The following is a 25510-nucleotide window of genomic DNA, read 5'->3' on the forward strand; positions in this document are numbered from 1 at the left end:
GCAGCGCGGGGCCGCGGGCGGGCTGGAGGCGGCTGCGGGACGGGGGAGCGTTGGGGCCGCCCTTCATCCTCCCTGCCCTTTGCGCTGGGCCGGGCCTGGCGGCTCCGGCGCGGCCAGTGCGCGGCTCCTTCCTTCCTTCCTTCCTTCCCTTCCTCCATTTTGAGGAGCGCGGCCGCTTCCCTCAGCGAGGCGTCGCTTCCCCGGGCGGGGCGGGGGGGAGCCGCCCGAGAGCCCCTGGCGCTTGTGGCGAGCCAAGGTTTGGCTCGGGCCAGGGTGGGCGAGAGGCGGCCCGCGGGCTGGGCTCTCCCGCCGCGCTCACCGGCTGCGCGCCGCCGTGCAGGGAGGAGGCTCCGCGCCGAGCAGGCCGAGTGCGGCTGCAGCTCCGCGGCYTCCCCGTGGAGCTTCCCGTCCCTCTCTAGAACAGAGCGGTGCTGAGACTGCCCCCCAAGCCCCCCTCCCCTTTACTGGCGGACAAGAACTGTTGTAAGCCACGTTTGCTTAATAACAGCTCTCTTGAGGCTCGCTGTTGTCACTCTTAGTGGGAGACTGTCTCCGGTTCTGCTTATTTTCAGCTTTTTTTTTTTTTTTTTTTATATAAAGTATGTGTTTACTGATAATTTTATTTTCTAGGCAGATGAGTATTTTATGCCCTGAGTATTTTATGCCCTCTTGAAATCTGGTGTTTCCTTAAATGTCTGTAACAGGTCTTTTTAGCAGTTAGGACTATGTTTAAGCTCTGTTAGTTTGAAGGTATAGGAAATGGGGAAGAAAATTTTAGAGTTAATGCAGGAATCATTAATGCCATGCCACTATGGCATGTCTACAAAAATACTGATAATGAAGCCAGTGACTTAATCTTCTCTTCATGAGAAGCCTTTTTCTTTTTATTTTTTAATCAGAATTCAAGTTTTATTCACAGAATAAGTTAGACTTCGCTATGTGAGGACCTCTGCCCTGAAAGGATGACATAAACTCTTCATAAAATCACCAGTTCTTGGGAATAGGGAAAAGGAGTGTGCATTTTCTAAAAGAATATTTTGTTTCAGTCTGCTTATGAAAGAAAACATCCTATGAGTTGCCCACATAGATGTGCAAAGTCAGGTCAGTAAWTAGACTTGCAGTATGTTTAAGCAGAACGATGTACATTGCAGGGTAAAGGGTGGCCAAGCAGTAAGAATATGCCACAATGTTGATAATCCTGCTGCGCAGTGCATTTCATATGTAAGCTAAAAAAAGTTATATTAGCATTTAATGGTATAAATTTGGTTAAAGCAGAGTGTTCATTTCTGTAGCTTGYATATGTTGCTAACCTTAAAAAGATGCAAACATTCCTGACAAAGTTTGTTTTCTTCTTTTGAGAGAAAGAACAAATATATAAAGGGTTGAATTACTGTCTGCATGCTAAAGTAAAAGCTGTTTTAAAACGAACAGTTAGCCTTAATATTATGGCTCTATATCTCAGGTTTTTAACATTACAGAAAAAAATTGCAGATCATTGTTTTGCAGACATATAAGGCGAGTAGCTGATTATATAGCTTGGTGGGTTTTTTTTTCTGTTTCATGTTAAGATTGAGTCGTTATTCAGTTTTGCATACAACTTTGGCAKTGGGTAGACTTTAAGTCAAAAGAARAAAAGCTGTTATAGRTTTGRTTAAATGTGTCTCTTTTCCCTGCCTCTGTTCTGTTTTCCCACATGTGTCTCATTTTATGGTCGGTTACCCTTTTTSATCTGTTTTTCTTTCCTTGCCTGTTTTAGCATATGTATTTCTTGCCCCGAACTTAAATTAGGTCATGGCTTGACAAAGCATATTTGGCAATAGTAACATTAGGGTTTCCATACCCTAGCTTATCACTCACCAGTGTGTGGTGGGGCAGAGCTTATCTTAAACCAGCATTGCTAGCTAGTCTAGCGATGGTTTTACAGTGCTTGGTAGASTCCAGTTTCCTGGTCTTTGTTGAGAGAAGAACAACAAAACATTGTGTTTGAGGGTAGTTATCTTGCTCACTTAACCATGCTATAGCTACTGTATGTTGTGGCCTAATGCTGGATGAAGGACTCTTCAACTTTACATGCCCTATATTCTCTGCCTTTTTTTAAGATTTGGTAGGAAGCTGAAGGTAGAAGTTTGCATATGACTACTTCTTGGTTTTCCTTGCGTATTTGRCCAGCTTCTGAGTTTGAGTGCCATTTTGTTTTTAGTCGCATACTGGATCACTTTGAGGGGATGACTCTCCAGTTCATTTTCAACTACGTTGTGTAGTAGTTACCTCTRTTTTTTGGGGGGGGCGGGACACCAAAATTCTGTGCATAGGATATACAGTGTACATATCAGGAGTTAATGTTTGTTCAAGATTTTTTTTTTTTTTTTAGCTCTGATTCAGTGTCAGCCATTCYAGGGATATTTGCATCTTGCTTCCCAGGTCTTGGGGTTTGGAGGGGATGCATGGAAACAGCTAGGTACGTAAGGGATTGCCATTCTCTCCTGGAGGCACAAAGCTGTAGTGCAGGAGGGGAGAAGTAGGTAGTTGAATGAACAAGAGGATGGAAAGTAAAGCTCTTGTAAGGTTTGAGGCACATCTGGGGTTTCGAAGGCTTGCAGAGTAGTTTCAGTTCAYTGCCTTTGTGTATAGCTGAATTTGCCTGCAGGCCTCATTAGGCAATATTGGCATGTCCTGGGACAYGAGCCTAAGCTGCTTCTCCTTGCACTGTGATCACAAAAGACATTTTGAGGCAAGAGGGAATTGTCATGTAGGCACTGTGGTTGCAAGGACTCCTTTTAGAGTCTAAGTAGTTTCGGTCGTTCAGTTTTAGCTGTTTTGGACCCAGACTAATTTCTGAAGAACTAGTGGAAGAACTAGTCAGGCCTTAAATCTGTTAGGACCCTGCCAGACTCCTGGTGAGGTTTGCGTAATGGAAACTAACCAGGATTTCCAGGGCAGGTTTTCAGAATGCTAAGCAGCTACCATTGTCTTTATCCTGAAAGTCTATGTTTGTAGGCCAAAAGACTGTATTTTGCTATTGTTTGCTAGAAAATGACCTGGTTTTCCATGAAGAGCTCTTCCTAATCTCATCACATGTCAGAGTTAAAAAGAGTAGGAACTTGCACCTACAAATTTCTTTACTWCTTTTCTATTAGCCATAACTATACATATGCAGTTCTTTAGTTGCCACTTTGAATCCTTTACTCTGTCAGGAACTAAATTCAGCATCCTCTTTCTGTCCTGACAGGGCATTATCCATTTTTATCCACTTAATAAATAAACAGTTCCCTTAATAGCTAACTTAATACCTGTTAAGATGAATGTTAACATATTGAAGTTATCTTCACTGGCTGTATCACAGTTCAGACTGTACGAAACGGTGTTATGGCCAGTTGAACCTGCAAGTGACAGTTTTCATCTTAATGACATGAAACTTCTTTTAGACATTAAACCAATATGATAGAAATTGACATTAAAATACCTGACTTTTGTGTACTGTAGCCTATATGKCTTGTTTATAGAAATTCTCATTTCATAATTAGTGGCAGTTTTTAAGGCAACTAAAATGACCACTTCAGGGAGAATAGCTGTTTAAATAAATTTCCTTTCTGCTGTAGTGGATCTTTCTGTGGAAATWAGAGGATATGAGCAGTTGATAGGTGTATTAGGCTACTTGGTTTTTGTCACCCCATGAAAACATTAAGATTTTTTCTTAGAGGTKTGGGGAATCTGTTAAGTGCATCTGTTAGTGCATTTAAATTTGAATTTTCTAGGCCAGGGTATTTTTCAGAAAGCATCTCCTAGTCTCTTAGGAGTTTTTTTTTGTTTGTTTTAACATAAACATAGAGATCACTTTGCACTTTTTTCTCTCCTTTTCTATAAACAGTAAAAGGGAAGCTTTGGATTATTTTCTCCAATGTACGAGGAGTTAGTTACTGAGGAAGATGCAAGATAATGAGACCTTGTTTTTGCGCAGATGTAGCCAGAAAAGCAGTTGCTTGCATGAGGCTTCCATACTGAAATGGATGGCATTTATGATTCCTTTCACTGTCCTGGGAAGTGGGAAAGTGCTTGCTAGCCTTGTGAATTTGGGCATTTTTCTACATGCAGCACTGGATGAAAGCAATACTAGACAGACCAACTTAACCCTGACTATACCATGATTTTCACTTCTGTAGAGCTCCTTTTTTTGGGGGGGGGGGGGGGGGGGGGTCCTTTTTCTGTCTTCTGTAACTGCTTGGAGATATTTATTTGCTGCTGCTAAGTGAGTATTTGCTTTTACAGGAAATCAGTGTTTTCCAAATATAAGAATGGAAGTTTTCTTAGCTTTTTGGRCAAATTAGGAGCCAAGCATACAAAGATGTTTTGTCAGCAGATATTTTGGCACTGACTTGATTTTTCAGCCCTTCTGAGGTTATTGCCTTATATTGAAATAGGTGAAGGGAACTTCCTGATAGCTCTTTAATTACTATTGCAGTGTTACCTGAGTTTGTATGCTGTGTGAAAAGGTTTGAGGTAATGCAGCTGCGTGGCTGTTTCAATAACTGATGAGCACTTGAATGATTCATTTAGTTTTTCCCTATATGCAGGTGACTACTTTGAGTATAGGACCCTAATACCTGTAAATGCTTCAGTTCTTTCTATAGGATATTATTTTTATTTTGGCCTCAGTAATTGTACTCCTGAAGTAAGCATTTCTGTTCATTTGAGTGCAAAATGATGCATGAAGATTTGCAAGTAGATTTCACTAGAATAGAATGTAGCAAGAAACAAAGCTTATCACTAATGTGGGCGAATTTAACTTGGTTTTGTTGAATAAACAGCACTTTAGTTTTGGACCACCTCTAAAGATAACTTAGCTAAATCATTTTTTTAAATTTGGGAAATTTCAGCCTCTGCTGTCTTCTATAAGCTGAAATATGTCTATGCCTGTAATTTTGGAAGAAAAGCCACTAGGTTTCTTCATACTGTTTTGCATCACAAGGGTATATCTCTTGAACTACAATGTGCAATATTATGAAGTTAGAATTTGGATGGACTAGAGATGCAGCAGTGGTCATTCCTGAAACAAATTTATAGTTSTACTACTTTTGAGCTGATAATACTGAGCTGACCATTTTCAATGTAACTTAACAGATTTTTTTATTTGCTATGGGGCTTTCTGATACTACTTTTCCCAATTCTACTGGTTTGTCTTGAGCAATTAAGAATAACTCGCTGAAAATCTGATGGAGAAAAGTGCTTTGTATAAATCCATTCCTATAAAGGATGTTTTAGTGATATTTTTCCCTTTTTGATTTAAGGCATGCCTACTGTTTGGTATTAACATACCACTGTGCAACAGTTTTGTACATTTCTTCCTTTCATATATAAAATTAGTCATTTAATAGGGTTTTAAGGGAAATGCCTGAAATTCTATTCTGCTGGTAGGACTGATACAAAAATATTGGTAATATTTAAAGGTATTCAAAAATGCTGTGGCTTTTCRAAATGGTCATGTTGAATCATAATATTTGCAGCTGTTGGTAGTACATCTGCAAAGGTTAACAGGAATAAAAAAAGGAGCAGGGGAAATTCCCACTCCTGAAAATAAAAACGTGATGTTTCAGAGTAACTCGGCCTCACCACTCTGGTGTTACACCTCTCAAGTTGCCTTCTCTTTCTCTTTTTAAGCATATGAAATAACTTGTGATAGGGTGTATGGATTCTTTGTCCCACTTGATGCCTATTAAATCTTCAGAGCTGTAAAATTGTAAACTGCGAGATAGTCACTGCTAAAGAGGTAATACAAAACAGTGTATCGTAACAGTAAATATGTAGCTAGCTTGTAAAATTTTACAAGAAACATCTAGTTGTAATAATTTAGTATTAACAGCTTGTTACTGTTGCATCTTTTTGAGGGCAGCAGTTTACTTGATTGTGCAATTTAGGATTGCATAGGTTAAAAAATGTTTGAAGTAAAGGTCAGAACAGTCTTTCCTGTTTAAAAATATCACTTAGGATTGTGGCAAGCATTTTAAAGCTTATATGAATGCAGTCATCATAGATTTTTTTTTTTCCACTTGAGATAGTACAGTGTTAACACTAGCAAACTTTCTGGAGATTATAAAGCAAGGTATTTTCACAACTCTTTCAAAAAAGTGCACTTAAAGGTATACTGCAATAGTAGCCATTTTAGCAATTAGTGTTCAATTTGGCAAAGCTTTTAGTATCAAAGCTTTTAGTATCAAAAGTAAGTAAAAGTATCACAAAATATTTGCTTTCCTGCATATGCAGAATAACTTAACTGGTACAGTAAATTAGATATGCTTGAGACATGTATTTTTTTTTCTACCGTGTTTTAAAACCACTTGTTCAGTTCAGTTGAGCTTTTTGCTCGGTCACCGAATATATCAAGTTTGTTGTGCTAGGGTGTGTTGTGTTAGTAGGACAGCTTGCTTTACATATAAAATTACAGTTTAATAGCTCCAGCGTAAAAATGGAGATCTGAAATGTTACACTGTCAGAATGTTGTACTTAGCTTGACTGTCTAGCTGGGACTGAACTTCTCAAATTCTGCTTGTGATCTCTTATGTCTTTCCTTTGATTTTTCTAGGCTGCCGAGTATGTCCCAGAAAAAGTGAAGAAAGCTGAAAAGAAACTAGAAGAGAATCCATATGACCTTGACGCTTGGAGCATTCTCATTCGAGAGGCACAGGTTTAGTGACATAGGATTACATTTCCTTATCTATGGTCCACTGGCACTATTTGGTTCTGGAGTAAAATCAGCATATTCATTACATAAATCATAATATTGTAAATGCTATTTTGATTTTCAATTTTTAGAATCAACCTATAGACAAAGCTCGGAAGACCTATGAACGCCTTGTTGCCCAGTTCCCCAGTTCTGGCAGATTCTGGAAACTGTACATTGAAGCAGAGGTTAATATTTTAACTTTTCTTTCTTATATAATATTTAATAGGAATTTAAGTTTACGTTCTCATAAATATAAGATAGGTACATAAAGCCTGGGGAAAGGAGGATTTTAAATATACCTTGCCTTTATTTTGTAAAATAGGTACAAAGGAATAATTAAAATGAATTCTAAAGTACTGGGTCTTTTATGAGTTGATGATTGTTGCATTATGGAATTGCAACAACATTAAAACAGTTTCAATGGTATTGGAGTGCTTTAGCCTTTTATTTACTTGTCGTGTCAATTTATTGCCTCCTGTGTCATTTATTTAGAGCTCTTTTTTTATTCATACGTACAAACTTGAATGACTTTGTATGAATGTTTGGGTCTTCTAATATTTTTGCTTCCTCAGGGGTTCGAGCGTTTCTGAATAGTGTTTTCAGGGAGGGTGTGGGGTGGAAACTGATTTCTGAAATTAAAATTCTGGGAAAAGGCATGGCTTTAGCATTTAACTTGAAAAAAAAAAAATCTCCCCCAAGTTATGATTTACGTAACTGTGTAAGACTACAGCAATTTTTGTTCCCTTTAAGTGCATTGACCCATTTGAACAGTCTTTAATGATGTGCCATGAAATGCACTGTACAAGCTCAGTATTCCTTTAGCTGAAAGTATCTACCAATACACATGYTTTGTGGGCATCTTTTTAGGAGCACACTTTTCTTGAGAGAAGTCTTTTGCATGCTAATCTGCAATGGTGGAGACCTTTATTCCTGAGATGACTAATGATATAGTTAAATTTCTTTTCAGTTTTATGTGAAAATATCTTACCAGCAATCAGTAGCCGAACTACCTTGTAAAATTCTGTATGTAAAATTCTCTATATAGAATTATTTGCTCAACTAATTTCTGGGAGTAATTTTTCAAAGGTTTTGAAGTAATTGCAATCATGGGAATCTGATTAACAAACATGTTYATTGCAGTTAATAGTAAGGTGTAATAGTGCAACCTAAATTCAATATTACGTAATGAAATAGCCTAGAATTTTCACTATTTTGCTTCCAGTARTTTATAGTAAGTAAGTGTCAGTGGAATGTCAGTGATAAAACATACCTGGGAAACTGTGAATATTCTTACACATCCTGCTGTGAATTTTACCTTTTGGGGTCTTGCAGCCATATCCCTCCACTTCTTGTACTCCTGCAAAGTTTTCTATAAAATCTAGTCTTTAATTTGAGACTAACCTTACTGTTACCCAATTCCTGTGGGATTTGGGGCTTATTTAGAACTTATATGCCTCAAATGTGAGGCAAGACCTGCTCAGAAAGCCTATACTGCATTATAGATCCTTCAGCAGGAATTACTCCTATCAGTGTTAACATCTCAGGTTTCTTGTCTTGAGCCCTGTTCAGAAATGACTGGACATACATTACCTCAGTGCTTTTTATCTAAGCTATCTAATAATATTTACAAACACAAACAGTGGCAAAGCTTAAAACAGTCTGTAGAATATRTTTATTGTGTACTACCTCAAGGAAGGAAGATGGCTTTATCATGCAAGTATGGTAAACAAATAACACAAGGTTGAACTTGACAACAAATGAATCAGTACAGAGATCACAAGCTCTCTGTGGTTATATCTATAATTACACATAATGTATCTAGACTRTAGAATTCTTTTATTAAAAACAGTGAAAAGATGAACTGTAGAACTCTGGCAAGGTTATACTTGAAAAGAAATTAGAAAGAAATGAAAGATTATTTTTGAAAAACTTAGCATCTCTTGCTTTAGCAAACAGACTTTTAAAACTTGATTTTGTTTCACAGCTTTTCTTTCCTGGGCCTAGTAATTTCTCTAAACTCACATAGTTATTGTTATAACTAAAATGCAACATACTTAGCTTTGCCTTTTTCAGTGAGCATAACTATTTGTTTACATAAGCTGAAATAGCTCTGTTTTTCAAATTCTTCACCAGAARAATATATTCACGTAATTGGGCACTGTTGCTGGTGGTGTTGTAAGTTATACATCATGTGCAGGCTTGCCTGAGAATAAATTCAGAATGAAATGCATTCTCAAATACTGTGAGGTAGAATACAAATTAAGACTCAAGTTTTAAAGACTGCTGTAGATATAAGTTAGAGTCTTGAGGCCTCTTCTAATACAGCTTTAAATATACAAACAGCATAGGGAAGATATTTTCCAGAAGCCTTTTTCCTTGGAAACTTTATTCTATTTTCCTGTTAGGAATTTTATTTTGGATATCTGGAATAGCTTTTCTAGCTTTGAGTTGGAAAAGTAAACCTGTTGTAAATCTTGGTTTAGTGTTGTTTTTCAATAGCTTTCACTGCTTTGGTATTTTAAATCTGGAAATTGGTGAATCTTCAATCATCTTTAAGCTATATGTATTTTTTTTCCTGAAGTTAAAAATGCACAACACTTTCGACACTTTCTGTCTTTAAAATGATACCTGTTTCCTCTTTCCATTGTAAAGACAGGAAGGCAGAGGAAAGTGAAGATGTTTTCTGGCACATGGTCTTTCTCTGGAGAATTTTGTTCTCTGAACGACGTATGTCTGAGACTAATGCCATGACATAGTAGTGTTCTGCTGTTGAAACAAGAGCTAGGGTAAAAATTACAAAATGTGAATTAACCTGTAACAACTTTCCTCTATAAAATTATTAGAAACCTTTAAATCTCTCTTTTACTTAACCTTAGAAATGCATTCTTTATAGTCATTTTCAGTCTTTAAGCAGCAATTATTTTTTTATACTCTGCAYAGACAAAACTTTTTGTCAGCCTATGGTCAGTCATTTTGTAATATAAAACTTGAAGTGCAGCCCTTACTGATGTGACTGCTTCTTGTTTTAGCATGGCTGTATTTCTTCAACTCACTTCTTTTTCTTGTATGAGTTTGTTCCCTAGTGGAATATAGTTAGATCAGAGCTTAGCACTTAGTTCACTATCTAACTTACTGCCTTTGATACCCAGGCTACTGAAGTAACAGAATGCCTTGTTTCCAAAGCACCTGTTTATATGTTGTGGTCTCTTTATTGTAACTGGTTTGCATTAGTAGCATGCAGAGATTAACTGGGCAAAGCATTTTTTGACAGTTTTGCTAAAGGCACCTCTACTAGAAGTTTGAGCTACTCAAAAATTGATTTTCGGTCTGGTTCTTTCACATTAAAAAGCAGTAGTTGCAAGACATAGGAATAATAGAAGTTGGTGAAATGGCCCCCAGGTCACAGTTTTTGGTCACGACATTTAAATRCTTAAGACTTGTGAGAATGTGAATCTGACAGTCTATTTTTGATACATATTTTGTCAAGTAAAAACTTGCTAATACATTCTGTATCTATGGAAATTTAAGATATGGGGCAGAGCTGGCCACTTCTGTTGCTTGGGCTTTATTTCCAATTGCTTAAAGGACGCTTTTCTCTTGATACCTTTTCCATAAAAATCTCCTTCCAGCAAACTAGACTCAGTGCACTATCAGTGCCTCTCTAATAGTTTTGCAAAGTAGCATGTTAAGTCTCAAGGTTCCATGTGTGCTGTAATGTAAAATTCACAGATCCTGTGATCTCGGTTCTTGTCTGCTCTCCTGATTTGCTGTGCCTTCTTGGGTAAGTTACTTGGGTTCCAGTTACAACAACACAGTTATCTACCTACCTCACAGGGTTGTTGTGAGGCCTGCTTTAGTGCTTACAGCACTTTTGGCATCTGGCTGAAAGGTGCTGCAGGAATGTAAAAATAAATTCTGATGTAATGCACTTCTGGCCCCACAGGCCTGGCTGCCTGTTGCTGTTTTTTCCATCTCTTTGTCTGTTTGACTCATMTTTTAGATACTGAATGAGTGGATAATGCTTTTGATACGCTTGAAAGAACTTTCACCACCAATTTTGTAAATATTTCAGTTTCTTCTGCAACACACATTTAAAGTTGTCACCTTTTTTCCTTTAGTTTTCCTTGAGAAATCACTCAGTTGAAAATCATTTTGAGTACAATTAACTCTGTCCATACATTCATAGCTTTTTTTATCAAGGTTATTGCTGTTCCTTAAAAATTTTTAGTACTTGTCGCTGTAAATGGAGACATTAATCTGTAGTTCCAAACGTGTCAGGCCTGATCACATCACACCTCTTTCCTCACTGGGCTAGTTTTGGTATCTCCTTGCCATGCTGAACAGTTGCTCGTAGGGTTTGAGAAGCTGCCGTAATGCAAGACAGTTGTGGCAAATACCCTGCATCCAGAAACAATAAACATAAAATTAGTAATATGCATGTAAAGTGTTTGGCTGTTTATATGTATTTTTCATTTTGCCTTCTTTTTTTTTGAGACATGTAACTGCTTGCTCTAAAAAAATGAAACTAGATTTAATTGTTTATATAACCTCTAATTAACACGAACATTTTTAATTTTAGATGTCTCAATAACAAAACAGTTGCTGTGTGAGGATTCAGAGGGTGGGAAGGCTTTATGTCACTGAGGCTCAGGGTTGGTTGTKTAGCATTTCATCATATGCAATACATCAGTATATTTAATTTCATGTAATTCACACTGGTGTGGATTCTAGCCAGAATGTATCGTTCAACATACTTGTATATGAAAAATGTAAATAAAACCATTTAGAAAAATGATTGTTTTTAAAATGTTTGTGTTTCTTCAGAGCATTTTCTTCCCCTGTTTTACTTTGATCTGGTTCTGAGTTCAGAAAAATGTGATTTGTGATTGTGATAAATACCTGCACATTTTTTCTGCTTAAGGGAAAAAATAACTGACTCCTGTCAGGATGGAGTGATCAGAATTCAAAGTAAAATAGATTTTCTGACTGAGATTCTGTTTAGTAATATATTCCCGATTAAAAGTAATTGTTGTATAGATCACTAGCCAATCATTGCATGTGTCTTAATGGAAGATGTACCTATTAAAAAAATCCCTGCTCTTCTACCCATTTGCTCATAGTGAGTTTATACCTTTGAGAAACTGTTGTACAGGTGCTCTGTACAAATATCTGTGTTGCACACCCTTGACAACTTCAATCTGAGACTTCAAATCTTTTTGCAACTATTGCAGCTGTACTATTTATGATCTTTTCTTATCCATGTGTGGACTTGTTCCATTCCTGTTAATAAATGTTGTTCTGTCTGTGTGATTATTTTAGACTTGCAGTAGAAATTAAATGGAAATTACTTGCTGTCTCTTCTACTCAGTATGTCAATACAGCCGTGTACATCTTGCTTAGTTGCTCATTCCTACATGCTGTGTAATATCAGAAATAGTTACCCTCACAATTGACATTGGCTCTCTTGTTTCAGAAGATGTGCAGTACCCAATACTAAKGGATTCTTTTTAGAAACCTCATATCTGTTTTTGTTCATAGAGACTAATGGATCATGGAAAAGTGTTAGGAAATTTTATTTTTGAGGTGGAAGTGATGCCTAATGAACCCTCTTCTATAGTGTGGTGGTGTTTTCATGTGAATAAACATGGGCTATTTCCTGTTCTGTCTTATTTTTCTGTGTGGGGTGACAGAAACATTCCTACTATAAATGTTAGGTACTCAAAACACTTGTTCACAACATATTTGAAGTCTTGCTTTTCAATATACTGAAGACAGTGAAAACTTCTTATTGTGTGCCTTTTTTTGCATTTATTGTTTTTGTTTTTTATTTATCCTCTACAGAAATTTTTGAGGAGGAGCAGTATGCTTGTGTTGGGTCAGGCATGAACTTCAGCCCATTCCTCTTGTCTGAACCTGGAAGATCCGAGAGTAACCACAGAGCTTTTCTGTCCGCCCATGTTGGCGGTGGGTTTGACGTATTGATCTGGATTGATGAGGGAATGATGATTTAAAGCAGGCTGTTGTGGTTTCTCTCTCCTTTCTGCATCTTTAACAGCTTCCAGCTGTTGGCTGCTTGAGTGTTAGCTGTTATGTGTCCTACAGCCTCTGAGAAAGCCCATGGCTCTGAGAATGATGTTCTGCTAACCTTTATCCGTTAGTGCTACTGATACAAAAGACTGCATTACTGTATTGGCTGCAAATCTCTTAGAGTCACTGCTAACGATGTCAACTTGGAGATTTAGCTTTTCCTCATGGGTGAGAATTCCAGAGTAAGAAAAAAAMCAATATGCATAGGTACATAACCGTGTACAGTTAGGCACAGGGGGCATTCCAATATTAGTTTTTGTGGCACATTTTATACCTGCAGTTACTTGTGTATTAGAAGGTCTTACAGCAATTGGAAACTTGCCCCTCTTGGGGTTTAGTTGTAGTCTCGCAGTGATCTGTGCTCCTAGCACAGAAACATGGGGACATTTCCAGAGGTCATTAGAACTAGGGCATCAAAAATGTTTTAGGAACAGATGTTTTAGGTGAMGAGATGGTCTATTCTAGTTTGTGAACATTTTTTTAGTACTTCTGGAGAGCKGATTCTTCTTGTCTCTTGGTATGAGATGGTATAATATAACTCACCTTTACCTTGAAATGCAATCTCTGCATCAGACTCTAGGTGTGTTCTCTTAAAGCCAGCTTCTGCTCAGCTGTGTAGCAGGGACAAGCACTGCTGCTGCGCTTGGCAAGTTTCCGTGAGCACACATATTCCTCTGTTAGGAGAAACTCCTCCTAGTAAGTCCTGTAATTGAACAGCTGAAGGCTTTCARAGCTTAAACATCTCTCACTTCCTCCAAAATGGGGAAGTCCAGAGCTATTGATAGGCTGAGAAAACTTGGAATTTTATTCCTGCTTTTATGTTCATTCAGTGCTTCATCAAAGCACACATGAGGTTCATGCATCTATCTAAACTGATTAAGCAATTAGTTTGAATATCAGTATGAACACTTCAAAATTGTTTCTGTAAATCAACTAAGTTTGTGCTGCATTGCAAAACTACCTGATTTGATTCCTCTAATATGATTGTACAAATATGTGTTTGTAAAGGCTTCCTAATTATGGCAGTTTACTTTCTTCAGCTGGTTTAGAAATTCTGTGAAGAAAAATTAATGAGGAGAAGGAATTAATTAGGAACACTGAACAAATAATAAGTGCTCGTAGCAAAACAAGATGTTCTGTAAACAGGTTGATTTAAATGTTTAAGATAAAATCCAAAATTGGAATGAGATAGGTATGTAGAAATGAGACAGCTGGTACATTCCAGCTTGCGGATATAACATATATGGTAAAGTTAGTTACGACCTAACTGTGGTTGTACTCGGCAGAACCACGTTTTTATATAAAACTGTTTAAATTGTCAGTGGAATCTAACAAGAGAAGGTGCAACTTAGCTATAGCTGGGGCTTTGTTTCTGTTAGGAGGAAAAGAAGGTAATTGCATTTATGCCTTTTCAAAGAAATAAACTCCTTTAGGGTCTTTCCTTTTTTTTCTCTGTGTCTTGTTTTCCTTATATGAAAGAAGTAGTGCATAACACTGCTGATTATAGTTTGTGATATTTTATAGTGTGTGTGAGGGTGCTGATACCACTTGCAGTTGAATTATCTTTTTATGTAGTAGCTGGCCTTAGCATAGAAGAGAAGTTGCACTAATGTACTTTTTTTTTTTTTTTTTTCTTTCCTTCCCTCCCCTGAAGAAAATAAGAACAGGTATGCCTGGCCTTCGTTTTTCACAGTAACTTGAAATTGGAATTTGAACCATAAAGTGACTTGTCCCAGTTATATTAATGTGGATAGCATTTGTTTTAAATCAGATTTCAGGCTATGAATGGATGGAAAAGAACGTTGTTGATCATCTATGTCCAATTCTGCCTCTCTACATGAAAAGCTTGATTCCGTGTGTGTGTGTGTGCTTCTGTCTATATGTTTGCATGAACTGAGTGGTTGGAAGGAACTCGGTAAAATAGTGTACTGTACATTTCCCAAGTTGAAGAAAAAAAAAAATAAAATAATGATCAAGCCCACTCTTCAGAGTTCATGATCCAAATTTTGGGCTTTTAGTTTTCGTATAGTTAAATACACTGCAGATTCCGTACCTGTGGATTCCATGGGAATCTCTTATGCTATATATACATATTGATGCTTATGGATATTTATACGCCTGTTTATGGAATAGGTCATACAGAATAATTTGTTTTTTAATATCTTATGAGGTAGAAATCTGAGTTCTTCATTGGTCCAGGCTTCCTATAGGTAGAGTGCATACTTGTCAACTTTTTGTGTTTTATACAGATTAAGGTAGTGTGGATGCTAAAACATGATTTCATGCAGCTCATAAAGGTCTGGGGAAAAGCTCCATTTCCAGCTTTAGTTATTTAGTAGTTCAGTTATTTACTTTGTTATTAGTTATTACTATGTAACTCACTATTGACCTTCCTTTTCCCCCTCTTATCCTCAAAAAAATATTCTTGTGTGCGTTGAYGGTCAGAATTGGAAATGTTTTTGCTGCTAAAAGCATAAATTGGTGTTTGCATTTAAAAAGCAAACCTCTTACCATTTTTGAGCMCCTAGAAATTAAGTTGTGTATTCCAATTAAAATTTTCAAAACCAGTTAGCAATTGAAGTTTTGCTCCAACCCTTCAGTTGTGTAAAGACACTCTAATCTCTCTTTTAGTAATAAGTGAATGARTTGTAGGTCAGAAGTAGAGGAATTTGATGTGCTGGCTACCTCTGCACCTAAAATTCCTGCATGTTGTTTCTGACCACAAAGGGTGTCGCAATCTGAAGCACTTGATTTAGTTGGTTAAAGACATGACTAAGAACACTTGGCTCTGGTGACTTCTCTTTTGGGCTTGCCCATGTTTCCCATGGGTAAGTGTAAACAAAGGGGTAAGTTCTCTGCTTAGGCAGTTCTTGTAGAGAGCAGGAGAGTGAAAAGTCACAAGAAAGATCCTGGGCTGTGCAGTGAGAAATGCTGTGCTCCMGCATCTCTTTCTGATAAGTCTTGTAAATCCCTACAGCTGTGTATATTCTCCAGCAGAAAAGCTTTCAGTCCTTTTCTGCCGTAAAAAAGAGGAGTAACTTTTTAATTAGTTGCCCAAGAAAAGCTTATGGGATAGCTTTGGATTGCTCTTGCTTATCCTTAACTCCTAAATAACTGCAAAAGATGACTTTAGAGTGGGGAGCACCTAGTTTTTTGAAGCTGAAGACAAGTAGCCAGCTCCCCATTTGCTGTGCTGTACACCCCTGTCAGCAGAAACATGCTTGTGAGAGGTAAGAGGAAAACTTTACCATCATTTTATATCAACTTATTTAATGCTCTTACAACTAGTGCTACAAATTCAAACTGTGATGGCAATAGGTTTTTGAACAGTAGAACTGAAAAAGTCAATGAAATGTTTGCAGGCTTATGGTTCACATCTTCCTTGTTAATATGATAAATAGAGCTATTTCAGTTAAGTGAAGTAGATGGCTGTTAGTTTTTGTGTTAAATAGTGTTTTTTTTTTTGCTGGTACCTCTTATGCAGGCAAATATGTGTTGCTTAAGCACGTACAAATAGAAATACTGGTGGTATATTTCCACTTTTCTGTAAATTCCCTGATTTTATTCCCTCAGGTGATTAACTCAGTTTAGGTACAAGCGATGTGCTTTGAGAAGTCTACCTATGTAGGCCAATAATGTTGGCAAACTTGTATATTGAGAAACATTTCCTTCATATTAAGTAAGAAGGCAAACTTCACACTGAGAGATTTGGTCTGAAGGATTTAATTCCGCAAGAGGAATTTCATAATTCTAGTACTGACTCATTATGGCTTTGAGGATTGTCAATTCCATCTGCTTGTAAAACAGGGCTAGATATGCTTACTCTGTGGTGATGATGAATATAGTTATTTAAGCAACTGAAAGTRAAGGTTTTTATATACAATTAAAGTTAAAAACTGTTTGATCTCAAACAGACTGGGATATACCTTCAAAAATATGTGCCTGTGACTAGGCTCCTAAGTYGTTTCCTCTAAATGTCCCTTAAAGCAGTCCTGTAGTCCTCAAGCCATGACTTGTTGATACACAGTTATCTGAAAAGGTACTGAGGATACAAGGTTTAAAACAGAACAGTGTCAGTGTTGGGAGACATCTGCGTGCATAACCTGATGTCACCAGCAGCTGGCCTGCTGTTAAATGTATGCTACTTGCCCGCTAGCTCACGTTGCTTGGGGAAATCTTAACAGTATGGTGTTTTTTTTTTTTTTTTTTTTTTTGGTAAATTCAAGATTAATATACAAAATGGATATGCCATGTACTTCTGCATTCAAAGTAGGTATTAAAAGTACTGTAGACCTTGAGAATTAATTGACAGAACTTAATGCACCAGGAGTATTTTGGATAAGAGCAGATGAAGGTAAGTTGCAATTTTTATAATACCCAAATACTTATATTGCTCTTACTATTCTTTACTTTTGAAAAATATACTATTGCATAAAAGGCATKGAGTTAGGTGCCTGCAATAAGTTGCACATTTATTTACCATGYTACTAATGTTCCTTAAGTTCAGTCTACCCTGGAAAATTTGGTTATTTTCCCCATTTGCAGATAGTCTGAAAAATAAGCTCTACCACCGGTGTGGGCGTTTTTACATTTACAAATGAATTTCTCCCTATCTAAATCAATTTAGTTTGGTTATTCTTATTGGTCATTGGACTGTGAATCAAATGAAGACTGCGTTGATGAGTCTTGTCATCCCTAAACTTGAGTGACAGACTTTTAGCAGTTGGTCATTCCTGCAAAAACATCATACTTGAATGTCCCTGTTGCTCTTGGACTGTGCCTCTGTGCCTCTACCAGGTAGAAGTCTTGCCTTAGTGTTAAGATGCACTCTCCACTTGAACTTTGTACTTTTACCTGTGTTTTGTTTTTCTCCCAGGCTCGCAGAGTTGCTAAAACTAAAGAGCCTAGATAAAGAATTTTTTTCACCTGTGCAAGCAGTTTTCAGCAGAGATGTATTTTGGAGGTCAGTTCTGTGCTCAAGACCTGTCTGTTTGCGTGAGCCACAGAGGAGTCATAGTGATGCTTCACCACGCTCAGAGTGGCCAAAACTTCCAACTGGACTTTTTAAGAGCACTGTGTCACCACGATGATGCCCACCAAAAGGCACTGCAAGGCTCCATCTGCTTCCAATGGTAGGCTAAGGTCTGAATGAGGGAAGTTAACTGCCTTTTCTTGAAATCTTGCCTGCCTTGCTATGAACTGAACTGCTATGAACTCTTCTCAACTTAGGTAATACTTACCTTAAGTGTTAGTAGTACTGTTCTGTTTTTTACCTAACCAAATATTTTCTGCCAGTGGCAAAGATTGTAAGTTAAGCTATTCTGCTAAATTTATACCCCTTTTATAAGCGATAATGGTTTGGTGTTCTTTTGTGCTTTAGAGTATGTATTTCAGATTGAGCCGCTYGTGGCATCCTATTTTAAACCAGCCACGTACCACCAGAGAACTGATAGTGCTGCACAAGGCACTAGCATCGATGAGATCCTCTGTGCACTTCTATGGAAGTGACATGTAAGAGACCATGTTCGAGTATCCTGGGTACTGTTTTCAGATGCAATGCTTGACATGGGTAGTCATTTTACAACATGCTCTAGTGAAAGTATTCTGTATTTTTCTATTTTACTTATCCACGCATCTGTTTTAGCAGTTAAAGCGTTCAAGATCTGAGTCAAATAATTTGCCTCTTATCTGCTGAAGAGGCTCATTGTTGCGAGAAGGTTTTGAACTCTTTGCTTAGATTTACTGAGTTATATGAAAAATCCACAGAATGATCCATTTGAGGGATAGGAGAGAAGCAGAAACAGGAGAGAAACAGATCTGACATTAGATCTCTGCTGCCTCAAAGAGCAGCTTCCTATAATGTCTGTGTCTATATGGACACTAGTTTGGACACACGTGGTGAGGATCAAACTAATTTTCACTAACGAAAGCAACAAAAGAGTCAAACTTTTCATAACTGAAAAAATAACATAAAAGAAATGCATTTCTTCTGAGCAGGCACATGTAAAGCAGCACTTGCATTTTTGGTCACTGTACTAGTTTTTCTCATGGGTCAGGGCAAACTTTTCTTTGACAGATCTAGGAATTTGCCAGTGCCTGGTGTAATTTTGTTACTGTCAAATTCAGGTGATAATGACATGTTCGTGTATGAAAATGGTTACCTTAAAGCTTTGTTTGATGGAGTTATTTATAATTCACCGAAAATCACTAAATGGATCTTTCTTACAGCATACCTTTCAGCATGTTTTAATTTACTGTTTTTCATCCACAAAGCTTCAGCTTCCACCAATCAGAGCATATTTCTAATACAAATGAATTAATTTTAAGAACATATCTCTTCCATTACATTGAGAATTCTCTGAATCAAAGCCTCCTTCTTTGGAGTGTTAGGAAGAGAAGTTGGATTTTCTCTATTGGCAAACTGTGACTGTTTTTGTTTTCACACTAGTTAGCTTGAAACTAAGAACACTATGGGGAACAGTGCCTGAGTCCAAAGTCAGGCATCGAGCTCATCTTAATAAACTTCCAGTAGCAGAGGCAAAGGAGAAGAGTGGAAATCCACCCTCCCAACACAGAGCCCTTGTACAGATTACATCTTGAAGTGATTGCTGTTATTTTCTAAAATTATTTTAGTTGGTTCTACCACAGAGGCTAATGAATGCAACTCAGATCGTCCTTCTTGTAAGAAGAGGTATCTTGTTCCTAAGCATGTGTTGTGACATGTAAACAGGGTTATGATTCTTATTTGCRTCTAAACACTTGCTCTGACTGCAGTTCAGCGCCAAATCTTTCCTCCTGTAACATGCATCCTGAAAAGAGAAATGTCAAGATTGGTCTTTGAGTTAATTTTTTTTATAGTAGCCTTTCAGTGTGAAAAGACCTTTCTCCATCTTCTTAAGCCTCATAGTACTTTATTCGGTTTCTTACAGGCTTGTTGTAAGATGTATTTACTCTTCCATARACTTCAGTACAGAAATGCATATGTATATTGGTAGAGGGACATTGACATGGAGCTCTGACTAAGGCTGTCTCATTTAAGACGTGGCAGCAGATGCTTTGTGCTTTGGAGCTGTGTGTTTTTAAAACCTCAGTTCTATGGGAGATAAGTTTCGCTTATATCATTTTTGGTGACTTAAATTCTTTGACATTGAGTTTTCTTACTGKAGGTGTGCGTTCCAGTTAATAGATGAGTTGGGGAACATCCAATCTCCATTCTTCTACCTCTAGCCTTCTCAGAAAAATAACCTGCCAGCTTCCAACTAGAGCTAGCAATGGAGAATTTTATTAGCCTCTTCTCCCAGTTTTACTTTCTCCTATCTGTTCCTGATGTGACCGTCGCATACCCTCATGGGTTGTAGATGTAAAATTATGTCTCAAAATAAGTCTTTAATGCTAATCCTACGTTTGTAGCATTCTAACACAGCAGGAATCTATTTTGAACACCAAAATATTACACAGACTTGCTTTATACCGTTTTACATTTTGTTCCTCAAGATTCAGTTTTAAGTAAGTTCAACTCTGGTCATATTTTTTAAGTAGGGTGTTTACTTGAAGTTCACAAACTTTAATTTGTAAATTTAGGTTGATTTGAACAAATATCTGGACATCTGTGTTAATTTAGTTGAAATCTAGTAAGCACAGGTTTATGGGGAGGTTAATTCATTCTTAAATGACTGAATTTTTTTGTAAGGCCTTTGGTGATATGTGACCTTATGTTGAAAAGGTGATAGTTGATAACATTTCTGTCATATGCTTCCAAAAAGAAGCTAAAAGAATTTGCAAAACTATTATTAAGAACCTTAAAATGAAAATTTATACCTTGTGCTGACTATGGATGTGTTAAATGTGTTCTCCATACGAATACACACAAATATTTGTGCTTGTTTGTAATACATACATATATATATATATATGTATATGGGGAGGTACATGTTTGCAGGCCAGCTACAGGTTACATGATTAAAACTTGTCATCGAGTCTGACGTGGAAATTCTTGTCAGCTCACGTCTGTCCATTCTTCTGTAGACTCTACCTTTCAACTTATGTGGCTGGCCCTAGCTTTCTTCTCTCTAACTTGAGATAGAGGTTGGCAGTTGTTTTCCATCTGTGCCTCCTCTTGCTGAGGTCAAGCAGGGGCTTGACTTTCTGAACAGCTTTTATAAGAGGCTTTTGCATTTCATCTTTTTCCTAAAACATGAAATGAACTGTCAGTGCACTTACCTCGTTGCATATGAAGCAAAAGCAAACAAATGACGTACTCTTACTGTGTTCAGATCTGAAGTCAAAGAGCAGCTCTAGGGTCTGCTAGCCTGGCGCTGAAGGATTCCRCTTAAGGACAGTGCAATAGCTTGTGAGGACAGTGGTGCACTTGAACTAGATGGGCTGCACTGCTCCTCTTCTAGTGGTCTCTTGAGTGTATTTTTAGGGGAGGGAGGAAGTGATCTGCATTTGATCTCACATAAGGTGTAAATTATTCCAAGTTTACCTTTAAGACTTGAGGCTTGAGTGTAAGGGTAAGCAGCTCTTCAAGAAAAATGTCTCCTACGTAGCTTTCATTTCTAAAGCCTGGGGATTTGGYGGGGTTGTTTTTGTTTTTTCTTATGTAAATGCATTTCTCCATAGGTAGGCCATTACTGAAGTGTAAAAATAGCTTTAATTGTCTAATCACTAATATCTTTTAGATGTAAAAGAAGCTATACATATATTTATGTCCTTTTCCTGTTTCTTTTAGTAATTCTASTAAAATTCAAGTATTCTAGAAGCAAAGTTCCCAGAATAGAGTTGTAGAAATTCTGATTAAATATTTCTGCATCTAGCCTTTAACCAAAAACCCTTTTGGTTCCTGTAGTTACGGATTAATACAATTACGATGAATCCAAGCTCAGTAARTAGATATTGAGAGTACGTTTCCCTGAAACACAAACTTTAAAGACAGAAACATTTTTTTTTCTTCTGTAAATGTTGACATTTTATATATGACCTTTCCCTTTTTAGCACCATAGGTGAGGCTTTGGATGAGTTGATTAATAYGTGTTCTCAGAAGGGAATTTAGTGACATTTCTTGGTTTCTAGAAGGCATAGGAAGGGTTTTGTCCAAGGCCACTCTTTATGTTAGACCGGCTGATAAATTCACTGATTACTCTGCAGAAAAATAGTCATTAGATTAGTCTTGCRTTTGCAGCAGGTAGTTTTCCGAATTCAGTAAATGCCAGACAAGGTGAATACTCGATGGTGATTTCTTAGGAAATCCTTGGCAGAAGCGGGCTCTGCGCTCGCCTCCCTTCCTTGCGGGGTGACTCTCCCAGCCTTGCACCTCAAGTGCACGTGGTTTGCTTCTTCATTTCACACCATGCTGTAGTGCAGGCTCGTGCGCCCAGCTGCAAGCCCAGGAGGTAAATGTTGTGCTGTGAAAAGCTGCACAGAATTACAGGTGCACCAGCATTATTTTCCACCAACTTGTGGATTTCTGATGGTGAATTTCTTGTGATGYGGCAGCTCTCTGCCACGATTAACCATCGGGGCTCTCGGACAGCTTTGGAGGACTGGGGCTCATCGGGTGGTTTAAGAGCCGCTACCACTGTTGCCTCTCCTCCCATGATACGTTGAAGAGGAGGCCCGTGGCTGCGTTTCTGCTGTCTCCCTGCCTCCTCGTGCCCCTTTTCTCCAGCGCCACGGTTTACATGTAAGCTGAGGAGCTGACAGGGCAAGAGGGAGCTCCGCTGCTGCCAGGCCGGAGCTCGTCGTGGCAGCTTGGTCATTTGTCACTCCTGAGGAGGTTGGCTCTCCCATGCAGTGACACCTTGCAGCAGCATCAACAGCAACCACAGCCCCTGCTGGTTAGAGGACTTCTACGCTGGGAAACAAGGGCTATTCGTGCATGGTGCGTGGATGGGTTTGACCACTTTCATGGGATAGTGGTTCTCTGGCTAGCCCTAAATCCTCATTTAGAACGGCTTTGTTGATTTGGACTGTTGCCTCTTTTTTACTAACTCAGTATACAAATAGAAAGTCCAGGCAGTGTAAAGGAGCTTTACTGCTTTCTAGACTCAGTGTTTGTGTTTCTGTTTTTAATGGATGATTCCGTTTGTTCTGGTGTATTGCGACCCTATGATCTTAACACATGAGTGGAGAGCACCTTAAATCTCCAAATTATAGTTATTTGATAAAATCATTCTATTTCTGARATAGCATAAATCACAATATGAAACCTTGGGCGATAGTTGTAAAGCCCCTCCTTTTTTCTGCGCTTTTCTTTTGTGCAAGCATATTTGAAAAGAGTGTTCCAAAAGTGTTGCCAAGGATGTAGTGCAATCATGAAACTGTAAGGATAGGTGACATACTTAGTAGGGAACTTAATTCTTGCAAAAGTGTTTTCTTCATTTACATCCACTAACCTCATAGAAGATAACCACCTTCTTATAAATGTTGTCTTACTATCCCCAAGGTATCTTGAGGATATGAAAATCAGTGGAAGAGTAAATGTTTACATGAGTTGTATGTAATTCTTGTAAGCACTAATTTCTCCTAGCAGTCAAAAACAACTAGATTATTTTAGAGTGGGGCTAAGGTAACAGCATTAAAGTGCAAGCTGCAGAATGAAACACTTGCTCCTACACAGTGCTTGATACGTCCATCTCCGTTGCGCTGGCCTTGGCGCCTTCGCTTACGCTACGTGGTTGGGCTGGGCTTAAAACATGAGGATCTAGCCCGAGGAGACAGGCCAGGTGATGGGGTCCTGCATTTCTTGGGTGTGAGAAGCAGGAGTGAACTGAAGTAGATGGAACAGAAGTGCTCGCAGCAGGGAGGAGGCTCTAGGTGGCTTGCAGGAGTGTCAACGTGTTGCGCTTTGCGCTGTTTCCTTGAGGTGCCTTGAAGTCAGCATGAAATAAGAGTAGATGGCAGCGGCAGAGCGGGCTTTGAGCCTTGATTAAGATGGTCAGACAAACTGAGGTCTGAGCATGAGGTAAATCCCTCTATAAAGAGGAGTGGAAATGAGACGGATGCATTTGTAAGTAATTGCTCCATATAGTTAATATAATTAATGTGCAGGTCACCTGAACAAAAAAAATAYTGATTCTGTGGTTTGGCAAAGGAATGGGTATGGGTTGGAATTCACCATATATACAAAATGTGCAATAAATTGTAGACAGAAGAACCAAAGAACACTGGATTTTCTCCCTGTATTTGGAAAAAAACAAGGCCTTGGAGTAAGCTGCTTGTATTTGCCAATYGGCAGCCAGAATTAGATGTTGTTGCGGAAAATACTAAATGGGTACTAAATGTCTCCAGTGAGGTCTTTAGTGAATAAAGAACACTCGCAGTGCTTCTTTATTAGGATATATGAATTTTACCCATATAGCAAAGATTCAGGACTTGGTTGGAGGGAGTGCTAAAGGAAATTGAGATGCAGGAGCCCTCCTTCCTCCTTCAGCTTCCCTGCAGTTCTAAATGCCTTCRGCCAGGGAACGGGTGCAGCTGTTGTCCTCTTAAAAGTAACGTAGAATAGTTTTTTCCAGAATGAAAATGGCCGTTTCTTGAAGTGTTTTTTGTTAAAGTATGTTCAGGTTTGGCAGCAGGAAAGAGAAGTGTTCTGGGAAGGACAAAACYGTACACACAGGCAGAGGTGGAGAGGTGCTAGTAGAATGGAAGAGATGGAAAGGAAGGGGAAATAGGCTGGAGAATTTTGTTGTCACCACGCAATGTTTTTGAAGTCTTCCAATTAAATATTGTTTCTCTGTATAGCACACACCGAGTCTGGTTAGTGCCTGACTGAGGAGCCTCAAAGCTCTGCTGCCTCTTAGAGGTGTCGATATGAGCAAGGTGCCCCGCTGTAGGACCAAGCGGCCAGCTGGTAACTGGAGTTACAGAGTCACGGGGGCTCTCCCTTAATGCTTATTTACTGCCTGGTGGGTGTCTTTAAACCCCGTGACCATATCCAAAGTATAAATACAGATACACATCAGTGTACAAGGTAGGCCGCTGTTTTGTTTATCAGGAAATGCCTGTGAATGTGTACGGAGACTTTTCCAGGGGCTGCAGAATGGGCTCTGAAGAGTGACCTGACCTCTAGGTGCCGATTGCCTTAGATACTTGGAATATCATCTCACTGCGCTGGGAGAGGTCTGCTTTCCTGTCTCTCCCTTCTGCGGCTCTTCCCTGCAGCCTTTCTCTATAGCTAAATCAAAGCTGGTAAAATACAAGCTTGCACCAGGACTATCAAACCTCTGGGACTTGCTCCTCCTSAAAACTGCAGGAGAACTGCATCTGCTGATCCTCCTGTTGCTGCCCGCAACAACGTTCTTCGTTAGAAATGATGCGTAGTTGTGTGTAATTGTCTTCATAAGGAAGGTCGTGGCTTTAGCCCTCGCGCTCGCGGTTGCTGCGGCTGGATCCTGGCAGTGCTAAATGGAGCAGGGCCTCCTGCAGCCTTGCGGTTGCTTTGGGGGGTTGCTCACAAGAAACGGGGGGTTCAGGAGGCAGTCGGTGGTTTTAGCAGCACCCTGCAGGAGGTGGACGTGGGGCAGCGCTTGTCCAAAGTGCAGGATCCGTGCGGATCCGTCACCCGGCCCTGTGACAGTAGGAGAAGGCGGTGGATGCGGCTGTCCCCGGCCCCGGTGCGGCCAAGAGAGGGTTCTGGGGAGCCCAAAAGCACCAGGCATCTCCCGCGGGAGGAGTTCCCTGCCCCTGCAGCCAGTTTCACCAGCA

General features: G+C 38.8%; 1 protein-coding gene across 1 annotated transcript in view; it reads left to right on the forward strand.

Moving 5' to 3' along the window:
* The window catches only part of CSTF3 (cleavage stimulation factor subunit 3), a 38474-nt gene that overhangs the window by 149 nt on the left and 12815 nt on the right, over positions 1-25510 (forward strand). The window contains exons 2-3 of the mRNA XM_026041199.1: positions 6578-6679; positions 6808-6903. Coding sequence (XP_025896984.1) covers positions 6578-6679; positions 6808-6903 — 198 coding nt within the window. The remainder of the gene's footprint in view (positions 1-6577; positions 6680-6807; positions 6904-25510) is intronic.

Source organism: Nothoprocta perdicaria, unplaced genomic scaffold (genome assembly GCF_003342845.1).
Source record: "Nothoprocta perdicaria isolate Ctin4 unplaced genomic scaffold, notPer1 scaffold_28, whole genome shotgun sequence".
Lineage (NCBI taxonomy): Eukaryota > Metazoa > Chordata > Aves > Tinamiformes > Tinamidae > Nothoprocta > Nothoprocta perdicaria.